Source organism: Dryobates pubescens, chromosome 1, assembly GCF_014839835.1.
Source record: "Dryobates pubescens isolate bDryPub1 chromosome 1, bDryPub1.pri, whole genome shotgun sequence".
Taxonomy (NCBI): Eukaryota; Metazoa; Chordata; class Aves; order Piciformes; family Picidae; genus Dryobates; species Dryobates pubescens.
This window is the reverse complement of record NC_071612.1, coordinates 20980768-21002138: the sequence shown is the minus strand read 5'-3', so window position 1 is coordinate 21002138 and position 21371 is coordinate 20980768. Positions and strand designations below refer to the sequence as shown.

General features: G+C 37.0%; 1 protein-coding gene across 25 annotated transcripts in view; it reads right to left on the bottom strand.

The window, feature by feature from the left end:
• Positions 1-320: 320 nt before the first annotated feature.
• SLMAP (sarcolemma associated protein) overlaps positions 321-21371 on the bottom strand; it is a 92357-nt gene continuing 71306 nt past the window's right edge. For 7 of the 25 annotated variants that reach the window (XM_054162459.1, XM_054162463.1, XM_054162485.1 and 4 more), the window contains 7 exons: positions 15796-15870; positions 11937-12257; positions 10538-10655; positions 8798-8969; positions 8165-8299; positions 4622-4711; positions 321-3580 (listed from right to left, as the gene is read on the bottom strand). In XM_054162459.1, the coding sequence (XP_054018434.1) occupies positions 4628-4711; positions 8165-8299; positions 8798-8969; positions 10538-10655; positions 11937-12257; positions 15796-15870 (905 nt within the window). In that variant the 3' untranslated portion in view covers positions 321-3580; positions 4622-4627. Of the gene's footprint in view, positions 3581-4621; positions 4712-8164; positions 8300-8797; positions 8970-10537; positions 10656-11936; positions 12258-15795; positions 15871-16601; positions 16728-17189; positions 17290-21371 lie in introns of those variants that run through there. The other 18 variants (XM_054162374.1, XM_054162383.1, XM_054162418.1 and 15 more) reach the window with 7 other exon arrangements.

The window sequence follows — 21371 nt, the reverse complement described above, 5'->3', positions numbered from 1 at the left end:
TTAGCAATATACCCCAAAAATACACACACAGGTGTGTATACACACACACCTTTGCTTCAGCCATCAGTCATTTGATACCAAGCCTCACTAAGACTTTTTATGAGAAAACACTGCAATATGTTGTGCAGGCTCACAATTCTCAGTTAGCACCAAAGAAATCCAGAGATTCTGTAAGAAGGATCAGGCCAAGACTGTGGAAGGATGCATTTAATTCAGCTACAGGAACCAGGTAAGCTACACTGTATTTTTTTTAATATCTTTTTATTTTTGACTGGTTGTAGTCCCCATGTCAATAGAACTCCTAGAATTGAAAAAAAAAAAAAAAGGTGCCTCAGAGTAAGTGTTCAGGTATTTTATTATATTGAAACTTCCAAACTGAACTAGCAACTGATTCAGGCCAATTTTTCTAGTATGAGGAATGCCCTTAAAACCTCAAACCTCAGAGTACTTACTCTACAAGTGTCTTCGATAGTGTAACAAGAGCAGCTGTTCACAAATAACTAAGGCTTAGCTAACCAAGCCTCACAACTAAACCCAACCTAAATCTGAATATAAAAGAGCACACACATTTATCATAAACAAATGCAGTGGAGGAAAAAAAAAAGAAAGGTTTATGCATAGAGCACTTGCAAAGTTATCTCCCCACTCGCTGCTTTAGCATCAAAGCACTCAAGAACAGCAGCTTCCCAGTTACCAAACCTTCTCCAGGGATTCTCACAAGAGAGTGAACTGTGCATTTGAGCTCATTTCTGATCATTTTGAACATGCAAATATAGGAACTCCTGGGAGGGAACCACAGGTATACTTGTAAGCACAACCCCCATGCAATGTGTACTATGCACCTGTGTATATAATGTAAATATGCACACATGCACATCTTTACATTAGAAATCTTTCTCCTTTAGTACAACCACATGGGATCTCAAATTCCATCTGTCTGATGCTCTAAAGATAACTGAACATTTGTCTTTAATACAAGAGGAAACTTGTATCACAGGCAGCATTGCTCATCATGGGGCACCAACTGGTAGTGCAGGCCTGCCCTGAGGTTGTCCCAGGGAACTTGGCACCTTCCCTGCTGCCAGCCAGGTGGGACTGCTGCTCCACTTCACCTCCTCACACCATGTCTACATGCTACCAGCAGGGAGGAGGGAAGAGAAACCAGTGAAAAATAAACAGTAGCTGAATGAGGGGTGAATAGGGAGTTCTGGATGCTGGAGAGGAAGCAGCATCAGGCTCCCTTCTCCTAGAAAGGATTTCTGCTACTGACCCCTATCTGCAGCCACTGCTCCTCCAACCTCACAACCCCTGCCACAGGCATGATCCAACCTTGAGCTGTGAACACTTATTTTTCTCCCCCACAGCAATTTTTCTCCAAAGGCTCCCAAGTCTTCCATTGTTCTCTCCTCCCTTCTTTCTTCCTGAAATACACTGACAGGAGAGAGATCAGCTAAACAAACTTAAATCAGTGCAAATGTGAAATATAAAGTGGGGGAGGGGGGCGAAAAAAAAGTCTTTTGCTATTACTGGACATGCTGCAGACACTGTGCCTAGTAACTATGGCAATCTCTAGTGCAAAAGAAACTTAGCATGAATCTTGTTTTCAAATGACATTCAACTCAAACATGCATAGGGAGAGTAAAGTTATTTTATTAAATCATGCACATCACGTGTGTTAGTGCAAATAGTTTAATCTGTACTCCAGAAATTCTATTGTATTTTTATATCTTTACAAAATAGATTTAAAACAATTATTTACTTTAAAAAATGTAATTCTGAAGTTAAGCATTTCAGAACAATATTTGCAATAACCTATATACAAGAGGTACTAAGTACCACTGGCATACGAGTGTTCTGTGGTTGGATGGCTTCCTGCAACTGAAAAGGATGAAATGAATGAACTAAATGACAATATTTATTTTCTATAAGTCACTTGTGGACTATTTTTTCCCACCTAATTATCCTCCCATTAGCAAATCCCATGTAACTTAAGATAGAACCTTTAAAGGACAATGACCTTGAGACCCTCACAAAGAAAATTATATGCTAAACTTCTATTTAAATACTTAAATTATCTGTCGATTGCCATAACATTCTTTAAAGCCAATTGAATTGCTGAGACTACCTTCCCATTTTGCAGTTTCCTTCGGCAGAGCCATTTTGCTTGACCATTCTTCAGCGTATTATTTAAGTCTTTAATAAACTTTTTGGACAGAACTGTTGAGCTGAACAAGACAACTACAGTCTACATTTAATTCAGCACTAACTACAGTGATTCCCACCAAAAGTCAGCAACTAGCAAGTTAATAGTACTTAGACAGGGAAAATAAACTTTGTAATGGGGACCACTGCATCATACAGCCACGTGATGTGGATGCACAAAATTGTACTACCAAATTAAAACCATCACCTGCCAAAACCTTCCGTCAGGCGTATGATTCCAATTTCGCAGTATTTTATGTATCTTGGATTCTTTAGTCTCATCACAGATGTACTGTAGCAGTTCTCTTAACAAAGTTAACGTCGACAAAAGCTTATCTAAAGAGCTTCTCCAGCTCAAGTCAGGAAGTATCAAATGACTGAAAAAATAGATTGATACATGTGATATGTGAGACAGTATTCATACTTTTAAAGAACATATTTCTTTAAATATATGAAATTTAATAAATTACATTCAAACTAAAGTTAACGTAAGTTGAATCACTGCACTATGTCCATCAAATGACCCAATACTTGCTCCCACAAATACCTTAGTTCACTCAGTAACACACACATGCTTACACTCGCACACGCGCACACTAAATACTCTAGGCTGGTCTTCACCATCGATATCTCTCTCTCTTTAAGGCTGGACATGAATTGTGTTTATTCCCATAAATCATTAATAAAGCAACCCTTATCAAAGAAAAATATGCTTCCTTCAAAAGGCGTGGTAAGAGAAGTTTTCTTAAGTCTTGTTCCCAACAGCTCAGTGACTAACAGCAAGTAAAATGATACACAATTAAAAAAACAACAAAAAAGAATAAAGAGAAAGTGTACTGAAAGGCACTGAGCACACTGCATCTGTTTTCCAAGTATCTGCAAGGTTACTTGGCTTGGGTGTCCAAATCAGAAACGTGTTTTCCTTTTAAATCTGGCAATCAGACTCTAAAGTATGTGTCCACAACCCTAGCCATTATAAATAATTTGGTACCAAGAAGCCTACTTTAGGCCACCATTAATAGAATTCAGAATCCCAACATACTAATTTAAAACTTCCATGAAAGTGTAAGCAAAAATATTGCTCACAGTATGATGAATCACAATTTTATTCCCTCTTTATAGACAGATACATTTTATACAGTTTAAAGCAAATGACCCTACTGCTGTTCTCACGCAGAGCTGTGCTGTATTAAGAGGTAAAAAGGAAGAGAATTAATCTGTTTTCCCTCAGTATATGAATGTTGCCAGCTTCTAAAGGGAGGACGGTGTATGGATTCAACAACAGTTCTCATGGAGAAGCTCTGGTTAGGCCTGGGTACAGCACCACGGCTGTTACAGCAACCAAAGCTGCCATCACAGGCATCCAAGGCCATTGTCTCTGTGTGGAGAGAAAAAAAAAATCAATATCATATTTGTTCTAATTCATATTAACCAGTTCACCCCGTGGTTCCTGAAAAGTCTTGAGTACCTGTTGATAGGCATCACTAAAACATTACCCATGAGCCCTACTGCAGGCTAGTCCTGACATAGAGCATCACAGTAAACCGTGGTTCTTTAGCAAAGGGCACTCCACAACTCTTCATGGCTGAGGATCATCAGGAGAACTTTTGGCAGTGCTGTATTTCCAGCTCCATTACTGTATGCACCTCAAAGAAATTTGCTATTAGACATGAGGGCTTAAGATGTTTAAAACATCACTTGTGCCGAGTAATTGCTATAGACAGATTTATGCAGTACTGACATCTTTAACTTAGCTTTTCAATGTTTAAATCCACATCTATGAAGTTAGTTTGTAACAGATCCTAACATTATGTCTAATTGACTGTCCCAACATTTCATGACAACAATAGCAATTTTAGGAGGAGGACACACTGAGAGACGTTAGAGAAAATGCAAGCCGAGAGCTCAGAATACAAACCAACCACCTATTTCTCATCTTGTCTTGTTTTTTTCCATCTTCTCCATAGCAACAGTAAGAAAAATTAAAGTTTAGAGTCAGAGAGGAATTTCTTAGTCCATAAATAGGAACCAAAGTTTGTCGATTTTTGTTATTATTTAGAGGCAAACTCTTCATTTTTCGTAGTTAATTAAGCAATTAAGTTTTCTTACAAGCCCTAGCATCACAGCATTGTGCAAAAGGTAGCTCATTGGCTCAAGACAAACTGAAACCAAGATAGATGGGGCACATTCAGGACCAGTTAGAACGATAGACATTGTTAGGATTAAGGAAATCACACAGATGTTAAATGATTAGTTGATCGCTCGCCTCGTCAGTATCAACAGAATGGCATATTAAATGAAGGGTTTGCTTCAGGTGAAGAAATACCTGTGAGCATTTCACCATGCACTATTTTATACAGAAATGGCACAAACAGGTGAGAGGGACAAACATACATTGACTGAACAGTAGTGCTTGTACCTTTCGCTACCACAATGGGCCGTAACACCAATACAGGAAAGCCAGGATTAGGCCGATGAATACGGCTGGGACGGGTTGTAATATGGAAGGCTAAAGAAGGGAAGGGATATTAAAAATCACTTTGTGCTATAAATCAATCAGGTAATGATGATTTAGAGAGGGGAAAATAAGTCAGTGAGTTTTGTTTTAATTGAAATGTATTAAAGATATCTAACACAATGTAGTATTATCTCATGTGGTATACAAAGTTAGTACACCGTTCTACTCCAACAAACAGGGATGTTTAAAAATAAAAGGGAAGTAAGCAGAAAATGTTCTAAGAAACCTCTTGTCACAACTCAAAATTTAGCACTTGGAAACAAAACTAATTTTAAACTGATTTGCCTGTACTTCGTTTTATAGTTGGTTTAATTTTTCTACGTAACACGAAATCCCATCTGGATTTCTGAAGGTACAAAGACTCACACCAGATATTGAATTTTTCATCTATTTCTTCATTTCTTACTACTTAGCCTTTCCCACTCTCCATCACCAGCCACCAGGAAAGGCAATCTTTTTTCCCCCCTTAGTGAATCAACTGCAACTATGTCCACAGGCAAACCAAGTAGTTCAGACATTTCTGTGAGATTGTAAGATGACTGTATAATCAACACTAAGGTACTATAAAGATGGGAAGTACACATCAATTAGAGATACCACAAAGATCAGCATCTCCAGCAGGTCTGTAGAACTGCGACCAAGTGCAATTCTGAAAGTGTATCAAATGCTGCAGCTGGGCCAAACTACCAGCTGGCCAGAATGCAGGCTCCTTTAGCTTAAAGGCCTCATTAGAAGCCTCTACACATTTTCTCAGCTATGTCCAATTAACTGTAAACTACTTGACATTCTGGATGGACAGCCTCTATCCTTAGTATGATAAATTAAAAGTGGACTGAAATGCTTTTTAAGCTGTCCTTAGAAGATATCTGCTTTCTCTGTATCGTAGTCTATATGTTCGTGCACACACAAAGACACACAGAGGTTAAGTTCAAACCATGCTAAATACTTTTAAGAACTTTTTTTTTTTTTTTTTTCCTGAAGCCACCTTGATTTTGCCCAGTCAAATAAATATATTTGAAGACTTCATAAAAGATTGAGATTCATAAATAAAAATCACATCCTGTTAGGAATTTGTAGAAGTCACTTAATCATAGAACCTCCAATATGGTTCAAAACACGGGAATCTCAGAAAGAATTCTAGCTTTTGCCATTCAATTCAAATTTGTTTCAATCAAGGCAAATATTTAATAGAAAAATTATGTGTAATGATTGAAGTAATTTTCATGCAAGATTATTTTTGTGTCATTGGTGCCACAAATCAGAGCGCCACTTTCTCACAGAAAGCACGTTGGTAGGAATCATCACAGCAGTGTTCAAAAAAGCGCCAGAAGTTTAAGTCAACCAGAGCAGCTAAGGTTCTCAAACCATTCACAAAAAAAAAAATCAATCTGTCATATAAAGCACATCAGGAAATAATCAGTGACTACAAGCATGCAAGCACAAGTAGTACACCACACTGCTAAGCATTCCGGGACACAACACTGCAATTTGGTTTTTTCCCCAAGTAAAACTTAAGTATAAAAAAGTAATGTTTAAATTCTATCCCAAACGGAGTACAGAAGCTTTGTCTTTTCTGAAAGTTCTTAGGTAAAATATTTTTTGTTTGTTGTGGGGTTTATGTTGTTGGAGGGTTTTTTGTTTGTTTTGTTTGTTTTTTAAGTTAAATGCATTCATGGCTGTTGACAACCAAACAGATGATACGCTTCGACCGCATTACCTCCAAACAAATTTGCACCCTCATGAACAATATGTAACAAATCTCCTTATTGTTGAGGAGCATTTCATTAGGTGCTTAATGAAAGATGTGCATTTTGTATTAGAATCTAGATACAAACTCAGATACAGACGAGTCACAAAAAGGAACAAATCCCACAGTGATTTCCCTTGCTCTGTGGGCCACTGCCCTCGGAAATGAAGTAATAATCATTCCATCATATGGGGACAATGGTACTTGAAAAATTCGACCTTGGAACTCAGCCCAGCATCCATGATGCTTCAGATAACACACAAGATGAATGCCTTTTACATTACTGATTGCAGCTAATCCTTGCTTGAACAGCAAGCTTGTACTGAAAGTCCTTATATGGTTGGATGCTCCTGACCTCCAGGTTTCCACTGTCATAACTAACTCCTCCTCTGGAAGCAGATTTTGGCAGCTGCTGTGGTTCCTGAATTCATTCAAATACTCACCTTGAATTGTTCCTAAAGTTCCCCTTAGCCTGCAAGCTTTTCCGCTTTCAAGAGCTCCAATTCTCTTCAAAGTATTTCTTCCCTCTGCTATGCTCTTTTTTTACTGATAATTTTAACTATTAAGTTAATGTTTTTAACAAAGCAGAAGATTTCACAGTGACAATTATTTATTCAGTGTCATCTCTTCTGTTAGAATGGGGTATTTTTTTGGGTTGTTTCTGACTAAACTTGATATTATCTGAGCATTGCAGAAGAATTCCAAACAGGAAGCAGGTTCCAAGAGAATTAGAACGTCATATTCATGAAAATATGGCTGAAGAAAAGCTTTTGAATACTTTATATCTTTGACAGTTTTACTGTGTTCAAGGATTACATTCAGTAATTGGCTATTCATACAAACTTTGGGCATCTAGCAGCTGTAGAAAGATGTAAAACTTTCTTTGCAATCAGAGAAATAGTTCTCCTAAAAGGTCATTACAGAGCATCCGTTAGCCTCCTGTTTTGTACTGTCCACTACAGGAGTGGTTCACCCTGCACTGATCATTGAGGCAGTACATGAAGACAATAAAGCCAGCCAGTTCAGGGTAGTAAGGGATCTAAGATGAGGCTATCACCACCACTTTGTAACGTTTGGAGGATTTCAGAAGTCTTGCATATTAAAAAAAAAAAAAAAAAAAAAAGGTTGTAAATAGCTGTAAACTCAATTCTAATGATACAATCTCTTAAATCAATTGCAACAGAAAATAATGTATTTTCATTAGTGAATAGAAAGGACAGTTCTGCTGCACTGTTCCAAACATGAGCTGATCAGGGATAATCACTGGTAAGAAGCACAAGCAAGAGAAATGGAGCATTGATTGTAACGAATGCCAATAACATAAAAGCATCTTAAAAAGGATTGCTTCATTCATTTGGATAAAGGTTTCTCAAATTTATAAGTCTTATGTAGCTCCGGCTCCTTAGTATTTAAGACAGAAGTTTTCAAGAGAGCAGATATCTAAGGCCACATAGAAAACTGTCACACAATTGTAAATTTAACTTGCATGCATAATTGCAACAGGTTAAAAATGCACAAATTTACACAGGTAGTACCAGAATGGAATTTCGTATTTAATACAGCACACAGCTTTTCATGGTGGTTGTTTTTCCCCTGTGTAAGTCTGTCCTTTTCTCTTTGACACTGACACATTCCCTCAATCAACAGAACTGCCAGTATCGTGACCTGACTCTCCTACTTATTTTGTACAAACTTACGTTGTTTCCTTTTTCTTGTAGCAGCTTCAGGTTTTCTTGACATTGTTTGAGCTCTTCTGTGAGTGACTGGTTTTGTTGTTCAGCCATCTCATACTTCGCCTTCAGCTCTGCGAGCACAGTCTGTGTTCTTTCATACTAAAGACAAACAAAAAACAGTCTGCAGACTCCTGGACACCCAACACGTGGTTACATTTGCTTAATGCACAGCTTCCTTTTCTGATGCACTTGCCTTGGATCAGTACACTCTTTTCAAAAAAGCAGAGTAGAAAGCCCTTGGTTTAGATTCCCCACCCCCCCACCCCTCCCAATGAAGATTTTTATTCCTGACTTTACAGGGCTAGGATTACTAACACCAAGGAAATAGGAAGTCAATGAAAGGTCCTGGTTCATCTCTCATACCAAAAAATTACTCATCAGATTGGAAAATACTGTAAAAACGGTAGAAGACAAGACATGACATGAGAACAAGGAGTCCTTTAGCTTTAAATAGTGGTCTTGCATCCAGGCTATACCATAAATACCTACACAAAACAGGGACATCACTAGAAATTTTAGATTCTTCCTTTTCTTTTAGCTTAAAAATCCAAGCCATTGGGTGTTATATTCTTTCCAAAAAGAAATGTTTTGTGTTACCTCTTTCTGAAAATCTTTTGCTTGACTCTCAGCTTCACTGAGTTGACTTTTTAGACTGGCTGCATCCCTTTGATGCTTTTCTCTCAAAGATCCCATCTGACTTTCAAGTTCCTTTCGAGACAGTTCAAGCACACTTATATCGCTGGTTAGTGCCAAACTCTGTTTCTGAGAGCTGAAAAACAAAATCCAATTGATCCCTTATGTCTTTTAAACAAGATAGAGTTTTATTTATTTTTTAAAGCAGCTTTCATCCTCTAAAGCTTTAAATAAAAAAAAAAAGTTTGATAAGGAAATACCAGCTTAGAACAACCATGGAACTACAGATCATCACTGTCTCCCTATACACAGCACTGACACAAAAGGCAGGCCACGGTCTTGCTTTTAAATAGATGTACATAGCTTAGTGTATAGAATTAAACAAACTCTATAATTTAAACCATTTATTACTAATAATTTTTAGTTTCTTATTTTCCTTTTTATTATTCAGTAAGTATTAGTCTCTGGAAAATATCCTGAAACAAGTTTGTAATGAGAAGTCTGTCCAAGATTGTAAGAAGTATTTCACTTATTTGTAAATACGCTTCTGCTTGCTGCTGTTGCATAAGCTAACAGCCAGAACATTCAAGTGTTTAGCACAATTGTGACACAGTCACAGAAAGCTCTAAATTAAGCTAATACAAAATTCCAGGTAATAACCAAGTAGTGTTAATTTGTGCCTACATAAGGCAGAGAAAAAAAAAGTCAGAGGAGAGATCTTGTGCAGCTCCATTACGCAAATCCTGTGTTTGCTAGCGTGACCTCCTGTGTGATGAAGAGTGGAAATCAGGACATGATGGAATGAAAAAGAAAGGTGTGACTCCTATAAGCACATTACTCCCAGAAATGCTTTCCTGTGGGAAATAATCTGTTTTTTTCCCCCAATTAGATCTTACAACAGTGAGGAAGCCAGAAGAAAGACAAAATCATTATCTAAGCATGATGGTAAAATTGAGATCTTCAATATAACAAAGCTGCTGTCCAATATTTACTTTGTGAATTAAATACCAATATCTGAAATTGAATAGCAACATAGTAATTGCAGACTAAGGGCAAGAGAAGTTACTTCCAGGCAGATGATTTAGATAGTCTTTAGCAATACCATGTGCTCAAACAGCAACAATACAAGAAAATACCAATACTCCAGCACTCTAAAATCCCTCCCAAAAGCTAGTATGGCACTTGAGATAGAGATGTGCGTGCTTCTATTAAGCAAAACATGATACAAAAAACTATCTCTGCCCGTGATTGCTATTTATAATGTGACAGACTTCGGTGAAACCCCGTTCTATTTGAGAATCATTTTCCAACTCTGAATGCTGAGAACATTTTAAGTTAGCAAATGTATGTCGTTTTTCATCTTTTGAAGTAGAAAGATAATGTCTAAATACTTCCACAACACATGCTTCCAAGTGATTAAAAGCAATAAAATTAGTCAGGTTACTTTCTGACAATATAACATCACTGATAAGTAGTACAGAAACATTTGCAGAATAGAGAACAAAAATAGCCTGAAGTAACAATTTGGCATGATAGCAAGTGTTCAGCCCAATACTATCAAATAAATAAATTTTCAGTACATGCATCAGACACACAGCACTCTGGGGAAGAACCCCCACCCTCACCAGCCCACACCCAGCAACCCAAAAATCCCTTTCTTCAGCTACTCTAATACTTTCCTAAACAAATCCATTGTGCCCTTACCTAGAAAGTTCCTTCTCTTGTCGCTGAAGTTCAGATGCAAGCGAAGTATTTTCCTTCCTTAGTGTAACACATTCTGCTTCCAGAGCACTCCACTCTGCCTTCAACTTCTCAAGTTCACCTGTAATAAATGAAATTTAATTAAACTGAGTAAAATTATTCCATCACTACTTCAAGGATCAACAGCTAATAAATGGAGGAAAAGCTGATACTGCTCATAAATCTCAAATAAACCTGATTGGAATCATATGACATGAATTCTCTCACAAGCACCTATAAAACATTACAATATCTTCTCCTGTTATGAGGTTTGTGAGCCATTAAACAAGCTACTGCTTGCCTTTTGTTTTGTTGGGTGTTTTAATGCAAGCTTTTCCTAAAGGCAGAAAGGAATAGAAAGCAGTCTGTTTATGGGTCTACTGTAGTACTTCAAAAACAATGACAGAAAAGTGTATTTGAAGAAAGTAAGTTCCTAGACTTGAAAATACCAAGCAACTAGAATCACTAGATACTGTGTCTGCGCCACAAGGAACAGAGTGTTTAAGAAATAACTAAAGGGTGAACATGAGATCTTTGAAATCAGTCAGTCTCTGGTAAAACAGATAAATATCAGTTACATGTATTAGCAATGCAACAACAGAGACCGAACTAGAAAAAGGCTTCTCTAACAACTTGACAAAGATTAACTCATTCTGAATTTAAAGTGTACTTTACACATACCAGTTTCTCTGTAGCACGCACAAAGTTTCAACATGAGCTTACAAACACTGTCAGCAGACTCTCCAAGACCTGAAGCTATAGGCCTGCAATAAGAGCTCTCAACCAGCCCTCACAGATGAATTAGAGGTAAAGTGACATGGAAATGAACGAGCCAAAAGGAGCCCTGTGCTGGCTCTGCACAACATATTGTTGTATTTCTAGATCATGTATCCATAACACGGCTTTGTGATGGTATCAACACTTTTATCAAGCCATAAAATCCAGTTATTTGTCTTGACTGAAGCTTTGCTAGAAAAAATTAAAGGTCAGAAGCTACCCATTTATGATCTTAAATTATAGAGAAGTTAGACAAGTCCCTTTGGAAATCTGTGGCAGTATCAATCCCTCAAACAGTACAAGTTTTACACCTTTTCTAAGTAGAATTATACCGAGTTGATTCTTGATATCAAAGGGTATCATCTCAGCTAATTCAGGCATAACTGACAATTACTATTTAATGAAGTGTACAAAACCAGCTTTTATATACAAGCCTTAACACACACAAACATACATGTGTATCTATATAGACAAAGTAAATGATTATAGAGAGACAGAAAAATTGTGCCTTGAATGAATGTCAGCTATCAGATTGAGAAGGATGCTACTGATAGTGCTGGTCTGTGACATCCTTTTAAGTAAGTACCTTTTAAGCGAGTAGCCTCTTCCTTATGCTGATCCTCACACTGCTGGCATCTGAGCTGAAAACTTGCTTGCAGACTGATAATTTCTTTTTCATAATCTGAGGCATCTTTCCGCCACCGTTCAAGTTCCGCTTGCACCGTTTGCAGCTCGCCTTGCAATGCGGAAATGTCAACATCTCGCTCCGACGCTGTCTTTTCTGCTACTTTTTGAAGTGACAGAATTTCGTTTTGAGCACTGACTAGCTCATTTCGAGTGCTGGAGATTTCATTCTCCTTTTCCGCACGAAGATTCTCAATATCTTCTTGCAACTTTTGCAGCTGAGCTGGAAAGCACACATGAATATTTTTTTAAACTCTATTTACAGAAAATGTAACACACTTAACTCCCCTTTCCAACAAAGCTTTAGACAGGGTTGTTATGGGGTGGTACTAAAGCAACTCTGAAACAAAGAATTAGATTCAACTCGCTGTAAGCAAAACAAATATTACAGAATGAGGACACTGCGAGCTTCAGGGACAAGAGTGGAAGTCACAGAAGCTTTCCTGCATTCCCAGTAGTTGTGAAGCTACAATGGAAATGTTTTCCCGTTCAGTAGTTAACTTGTGATGTCTATAAATATTTGTGGCATAGAGTCTACCTGCTACTCCAGTCTCAACATGTACTAAAGGAAATAAAAATTGCTTCTCTGAAGGAAGGATTTTTCAAAATGCAAGATTAATTTTGAATTAAAAGGAACAGCTTGAGTTTACAGTAAATGTGCAGCAGTCACTACGCTATTTTACCTTTCTGCCTTTATTCCCACTCAAAATTGTTTCCTTACTAACCACTGTCAAAGGAAGGAAGGACAGAAGGACGTAACAGTTAAAAACCTTACTGATGGAAGCAAAGTGTTTGATTTGCTTCATGGTTTTGCTTTGCTTTCAAGGAACACAGGGTTCACATATATTTCATTGATTCATAACAAAGCAAAAAGCAATTCTAAATTAAAGAAAACTTACACTGAGAAGACAACTTTCTTACTATCATGTGAAAACAATTTTAAGATAATGTAGAGGATCAGAAATACACATTTATAGTTATGTTTCAGAAGCAAAAGGCAAAAAGAAGACAGTGGAAAGCAGGGGGAAGATAACCAGGTGTGAGTAACTTTCCCAAGTTCCTTGTATTTATTTTTGTTCTCTCAGTCCATTAGAAAAGATGAGACAGAGAATGTGAGCGAGTATTGCCATAAGCTGACAGAGCAAAAGAAACTACTCAAGGGAGACTTCCACTCTCAAAACTATAGTTGGACATTTTTCAGCAGCTACATAGAATATAGGCAGGCTTCACACACAGGTATAATCTACAAATTTTGCTGTTAGTTGATACACAGTAAAGAAGAAAAATGCAATCTCTTTTTTCACCCTCCTCTAAAGAGGCTCCAGAAAGACATTTAGCTCATTAGATAAACTAAAGAATTCCACACTGGAAGAAAAAGACAGCATGGGAAAAAAAATAATCTGATAGTTACTATATATATTATAAAACAGAAGAACTATTATAGACAACAGTAAGTTAGATTTCACAGCAATTCTGTGTGAGATGAAACAGTCTATCCGTTCATCTTGCATTTTTAAACATGTGAGCAACATGAGGCTTACTACCACCTCTGTTGTCTGGCATTACCTTCTAAAGGTTGATACTAACAGAATGGCTAAGTGGTTACAACAGGTTACTGTTAAAAATTTCTTTTTTCATGTATCCTTGCATTAGAAGCCTCCAATGAAATCTAACTAAAGCAATATTCAAGGAAACCCAGTGTTTCTGTAACAACAAGAATTATAACTTGATGATACAGCAAGTGTCTATTAATGAGCAAAAAACCTGGTATGTTTGTTTTTTGTTGTTTTTGTTCCCCCCCCCCCCCCCAAGCAATATCCTCCAATATTGTTGTCTTTATCAAGCCAAGCTAAATTTCTGCTTCTCAGTCATAGCAATATTTCAAAGAATTTTTTATACTTCTTTTCCCCCCCTCTGTCTGCATTACTGATGAACAATGCTTGCATAAAATATTCAGGCATGAAAACAAGCATGGTATCACTGCAAATCCAAACATATGCAAACAGTTCTGAAGTTCAGTAGAGTTGCAGAAATAAATTAGAGGAAAATAAGGACCAGCAGTATTGGAATGATTTCCAAAGCACTGTATATAGCTTGAGAGGCCAATTAGTAAGAAAACTTCCATGACATCTTTTATGTAAGCCATTACCTCATCTGAGCTGAATGCTTCACTTTTTTTGTTTGTTTGTTTAGAGTAATGACAAGTTACTTGAGTTTCCTTGCTTTACCTATCTGTTCATCTAAAGAACTTCACACTTAAGAGACAGGACCTCAACGGTTTCTATGTTTTTCTATGACAAACAGACAAAGCCATGTAGTGCTGACTGGCTTAAAACATTGATTTAGTGAAAATACCTCAAGAAATGTTACTGAATGAAGTTACCAGGATTTTTTTTTTTCCTCCATTACAGTTCTCAGAGGCTGTCAAGAAAGAATCCTGACAACTTTTCCCAAGTTGTAAAATATGTCACACCCTAGAAGTCTGCAAAGCAGCAAGCATATATAATAAACATATGAACACTTAGAACTACTGTGGAGAGAGAAGAGGAAATATTATTAGGCAAGACCTAAGTTTGAGGTGAGAAAACAAAAGAGAACTGAACTGACAAGAGGTAGCTTGTAGTTAAGTTTGGCTCTGTCAAGCCTCTTCTTTTTTGAGAGGGGGAAAAAAATAAAGCTCTTTTCTACTTAGAAATACCTATCAAACTCTATTTGCTAACTTTTTATACAACATTTTTTACTTAGAGGATTTTCATTATCAGAAGGATAAGATTAAAAATTAAACTGCTCCTCTTGTTGTGAAAACTATTATGTAAGCTTCTTATTCTTACAGGCACAATGGCAAAAAAACCATGAGAATTCTTTGCTGACATTCCTACAAAACAGTGTAACTGGTATTCTCAGTGTAACTGGTATGTTACACAGCATTCCACAACAAACTACTGCCCATAAAGTAATTTGCTAAAGTTATTTTCATTTCCTAAGAAAGTGAAGGCTCTCAGTCTGTCTGCTTGTCTGCTCACCTGCCTTGCAACCATTTTTGGGTCTAGACCAAATCATACACTAACAAAGATTCCAAGGCATGAAGCTCCTACAATTTTCATAACAATGAATAGCTGAATGGATGTTCAAACTAATGCTTGCTTTAAGGAAGTCCTAATGTAACCCTTACTGGTCACACGGCTAGCCAGTCTCTCACCCAGTGAGCCCAGTGACCTGCACAGGATGACAATTCAACATGATGCAGAATGTGACACAAGTAGTTATGCAAGTCTGCTACTATTACTTTGGGCTGAAAAAACATGACCAGTCATATTGTTTGTTGGTTTTTTTTAAAGCACAGTCTCTGTTACAGAAGTTTCAGTGGATGCTCAGATATTGGATGAAGCTCTGGATTAAAACTTTCTCTGAGAAAATCCCACCAATGGAGTGAAGAGACTGAGTAGCGCACACAAAAATAAAAGGACTGAACGTTCTGAGTCACAATAAGAATTCCTAGATCATTCAAACCTGGGAAGGACTGAGGAAAAAGAAAGGAGGGGTAGGATCTGCTAGATGATACTTTTTGCTTTTTCTAAGTTATAAAAATCATACAAATTGACAGGAAACATTTCACAGTAAAATTCAAAGATATGGTGAAAGAGACCAGATTTAAAACGTGCTCTATTAACATTTTCCTTAATTAGCATATATGATGCCATGGAAAGAGCCAAAGTAATGTATTTTCCCTGAAAAGTGGGATGAAAAAATTTAATTCCTACCTTGCAGAACATTTATTTGCTTGTTAGATTCTTCAACTTGAGCTCGGTAAGCTTTTCTCTCTTCTTCCAATAGAGCTATAAATGAAAGTGAAAATGTGCCCAGAAGTTTGTTAGTAAGAAGTATTTCAGCTGTGCAATTAATTTTAGTCACAACTTCCCCTTAACTTAAAAAGATTAAAGCAATCTTATTACTTCAGTAAGTTCACAATGCTAGTAACTGTGTAAGTAGTTTAAGAAAATGTTAATATTAAGGCATCATTCCATTATTGTGATAGTATTATAATTAATTGGAAATTAATATAATCTGTTGCCTGATCCAAAAACTCCATGTGTGCTAAATGCAAACTGGTGTGGGAAGACAAAAACAAAGGCAGTTGTAAATATACTCCATAAAGAGCACTGAACAATATGCAGTTAAACTGGACTCTACTATTTCCTGTCAAAAACAATCCACAGTTTTGCTGAGAATAATGACACAACTACATATCTGATAAGACAATTTAAACAAAGAACTATCACTGGATACAAGGAATTATGTGTGTTATCTGACTGAAATAGAGATTGATATCTTTAGGATGAAATCTATGGAGTTCAAATATGTATTTGCTGGTCTACCTTGAACCAAAGGACAGAGCTCAATTGGACTGTGTACGGTGTTTAGAAAAACAGAAAGTGTTTCTGACATTCTGTGGAGACGAGAATGCTTTGAAACAAAATTATCTAACAACCAAAAAACAGAACTAAAACTACCTGATCAATACAATTTGAATGGCTAGGCTACACAACCAAGTTGATCTGGGTCTCACCTTGAAGTTCAAAGCATTTTTGTTTACTTGTCCTAGCTAGCTCTTGGGCTTCAATCAGTTCCTTGTGCAGTTGCTGAATTTCTTGCTTAGCCTCAGTCTCTGATTGTGCACCCTGGAATTCATCTGCTAAAAGAACATTTTCTTTAAACCATAAATTTGTACAACAGTTTAATTTGCACTGAGGTGATGACCGGTGATTTTTTAAAATTTAAATCATCTTAAGTTAGTTAAAGTAAACTCAAAATTGGATTAGCAAAATATTAGAAAAAATATTAATATACTTTTAAACAGAGAAAAAAATACACAAACTTTAAAATATTCATTATATATAGCATGCAGTACAAAACAAATAAACAACAAATACGAATGACTTTTTAAAAGCACCATATAAATTAGCAAAGATAACTGCATTGACAACAATGAAAGAAGCATGAAACAACCCTTGACTTTGTTTACAACTTGTCTGTTCTTAAAAGGAAGATACTCTAACCCTCTCCCCCAGTGCACACTTGGTCAGCAATGACCCAGTCTTCCATCTCCCATGCCCACCCCCCTCCCTCCCCAGGCTCTGCTCCTAACAGCACGTACCAGCCCTGGCAGGCAGCATAGCAGCAAACACACAGCCCCAGCCTGTCCTGAGCCTTGCTAATACCAGTCAGCTGCAGGAGATTATGCAAAGAGCTGCTAAGAAGGAGTTTGCTGCTGCACAAGGGTTGGCTTCCCCCTCCCTCTGTGGAACATAACTACAAGGAAAGGAAAAAAAGCAGGGAAGTGTTCTAAACCAAAACTAAAACCACAGATCCAAGAAAAGCCTGCTGTCTTGATTTTATTCAGTGGCCTACTGAATACCAAGCTACATTTTGCCTTTTTCTCCCCCTCTATCTCAACATATTGGGTATATCTTCAAGACAATGAGATCTCTACACCTGTTATTTAAACTCTAAACAAAAACACTGTCTCTTCTCCACAGGTTTTGTACTAGCTAAACTGTATATTAAATACTTCTCAGGCCTACAAGACATTATTTGCAGTTGCAGAAGGAAGTATTTGTAACAAATAGCAGCATCCTCTAACATGCTCACACTAGAAACTAGATGCAGTAAAGAAGAGGAAGCCAACACTCTTTTTTGTCTACAGGCATTTGCAATGCCAGGAACTTAATCCAGGAATCTCTCATTCACAGAGTTTTCCTTACGTAGTGCCTGTGCAGAAGCAGATCTGTCAGTAGTCACAAACAGCACTAACACACCCCTATAAGCAGAGAACTAAACCTTTCTTTAAAGCCTGTCAGGTCAGAAAGGTAAAGGAAGGAAATGGGTAAAAAAAGCCTAGCTGTGCATTATGGGAGAGGGAGAACTGAAAGGCAAATAGCAGCTAACTGGTTAATAAACCTCTACCACTGCAAACTATATGGATTAAAGATAAAGGCACAGTGCTCAGAATAAAAAGCCCCAAAAGAGAAATCACTTTGGCTGTCTGGACCTTTCAAGTAGTAAGAAAACTAATAATAGTATAAAAGCTATTGTTTAGATCATCATTACATTTTTGACAGTCATATTTGACTGCGTGTCACCAACCACAAATTTTGTTTCCTTCATTAAAAAAATCGTTTATCAAATCATGCTAAAGTATGCACAATGTATGCCCCTCAGAGAAGAGGCTGTTTTTCTTGTTCTCACAATAATTAATTGGTGGGTTCAAGTAGAGCTGAGGGGGCACAAGTGCTTTTAGACATTCACAACAAAATTATGAGAGCAGAAAGAACAGAGGGGACTACATATTTCATCCAAATACCTTCTTTTATAGTTTATTATAGAGTTCCAAATCCAAATTTCTCTTTACCAAATGTTTTTTGTTCTGCGCCTCTCATGGATAAGATTTGGGGCAATTAATATGTTCAACCCTCCTTAATGAGACTGTTCAGAAGAAACAGATCAGGAAGTTGACAAATGAAGTTCAAATCATGGCTAAAGAAGAAGCAGTGTCCCCAGTCAACAACGGGCACCCTAAATGAACTTTCTTGTGGACAGCGTTTTCCAGTCAGTGAAAGCACACAAAGACAATACTGCTTCAAAGGAGATGAGGAACTCAACTTATGGGACAACAAAATCAGTTTAACAAAGGCACAATCCTTCTCAAATGCAATAGGAGAATTTCCATATATCTGACATGCTTCAAAATCTAAAGCCAAGAAATGTAAGTACAAGAAAGTAATGGCTTCTCAATCTTAACCAAACTGAAAACTTACTTAATTTCTTCTAGTTGGAAGTGAACACTTTGTGCTAAACTCCAGTTATGGAAAAAAATTCTTACTGAGTAGAATTGCTCTATTTATAAATAATAAAGGTACTAAAATATCATGAAGCTTAGAATTAGTTAGCTCAAGAATCAAATCCATGTCATAAAAACCTGTTTTCAGCAATTTCCAGAAGTATTCAAGCATTAGACTAACTGTTCTCAGAGAAATCTAAGGAACTCTAGCACTAATTCCACCAAGGTGCCAAAACCAGAAAAAAAATTAAATACAACAGTTTGAAACCCCCCATTTATTTATTCTAGCTCACTTTGTAATGTTACAAGAAACATTCTCAACACACATACATATAAGGGGGTTTCCCTAATTGTCAACTCTACTAAGAGATCAGAAATCGTTACAGTAAGTTATCACCTGTACACATCATTCCCAAAGTACACTAAAATGCCTTCTCCTTCAATCTGGCTCAAGACATCACGGGACTCCTTGCAATAAAAGGACCACTTCCAAATCATTGAACAATGTGAGTGAGGAGGAGTATTTTGGAAATTTAGAGATCAAAACAAAGTTCAGGTTATATTATTATTTACAAACATTAAGGTATTAACAGAGCTCTGCTAGTTGGTTTGCCTTCATGCTTTTGTTTTGGCAACAGAGATGATCTAGAACCACATATAGGCTGTGGTCTTCACTGATTCCCTGATCTGTACACGCCTGGCCTGTGTTAGTAACTTCATGAGCAGGCAGGTATTTCTCCAAAAATAGATCACCTCCAGAATTTTGCAGAATTTGTCAGGTTATTCAGATGACTACTTTCAGAGCACTCAGGTGAAATCAGATAATTAAAACCCCAAGTCATCTTCTGCTTTGTAAGATCCATGTAAACTGTATCATATATTTAAAATATCTGACTACTGCAACAAAAAACAATTGCTGCTTTTCAGTATTTCTTATGTAAACTACCACTATTAAGCAAAATCTCAGCTGAAACCTCTTTTTATTAGGATTCCATGGATCACTCTTGTAGTTAGGATGAAATAAGGAAGTTGATAAAAACAAGATTGCTAGCCTTCCAATGACATTTATTGCTTCTTTCCATCTGTTTAACATTTACCTGCTCCTAACTTTGCAATAAGTAGTAACAAACAGCCTGTCTAAATAGACCTGTCCAGGGAACTGTTATTAATGGCTAATAAAGTCGTTTACCTCGTGAGAAAAAATGCACACTTCTCCTAATCTGTGACAGCTTTTCCCCTTCCCCTCCTGACTTGTAGAAAGTTGAAACAAATCCTCAATGTGCTCAACATCTATTTATGGAAAACACACTTGGAGGAAACTACAGCAGTTAAAAATCTCATAATTTTCTTGTTTCATTTATTTGTGTTGCAAATTCCAACAGTTAAGCAAAAAGGAACGCTGCCTTTTTCAGCGGCCGTTTCTGCATTCCAAACAGCTGCGAGATCAGAAGTGTTCTCACTCCTCAATTATATGACTGCATAACAAATCTACTTGGAAATCTTTTTGTGGCAAATAAGATCCTTTTTAGGGCAAAGTCAGGCATATGAATTAACTCACTGACAAAACCTCAAACAAAACTCAGAGTTTATAGGCTCTTTATAATAGTTATGAGGGCAAATGATTCATTGTGCAGGTATTTTTTTAATGGTTTCATGAGAGCAAAGTAGGAATGCCCATAAATAGCCTCAAGAGAGTTACTCCAATTATTTAACAAAAACATGCAATTTGAGAGCTAAGTGGTCTATGCAAATAGGTATTTTTTCTACTTATTCACTTAGAAGTTCAGTAATGCTTACGGTTTAAATCTTCAACAGAGTAGAGACAGAGCAATAAAAATATTCACATTAACAAAAGACTGCTTCCATGTTACTACAGAAAACTTGATCTTAGTCCTTTAAGAGTTCAATTAACCCCCCCTGCCAGTTTAATATACCCTGGATAGAAAAAGTATAACTACACCTGACCTTTGCCGTGACACAAGACTGTTCTAATGCAGGAAGCAGCATGCTCACAGCAGCCCTGCCCTGGTCTTGTGTTAAATGAAACTTTCTAACAGGCTTAGATTTTAATTGTGTATAAGGAGAATTCAGGAATCTGGTGTTCAGCCTGAGGGAACTCAAGGACTGCTTTTAATATGTCTGCAGAAGATAACTAATAAACCTTCAGTTGGCTATCTTAAAACTAAGAATTAGAATTAAATTAATTCAGTTTCTCTACTGTAGTGTTTACACACAAAGGGTTATTCCAGCTGTGAATTTTCCGCGTGTGTCAGCACTCACAGGAAACAAACTCCTTCAATTGTATCCTATTCTGAACTTAAAAAGTTCTGATATTAATGACCATCACACTTTTCAACCAGAACTTTTTTCTTTACATAAATATGGGGTTGGCAGCAAGTTTTATTACAAAAAAAGATGACTATCATAATCACTATGAACAACATTACCAGATTGTAGCTTCTAACACAGGACACCACTGAATATACTTGTTATTAATTG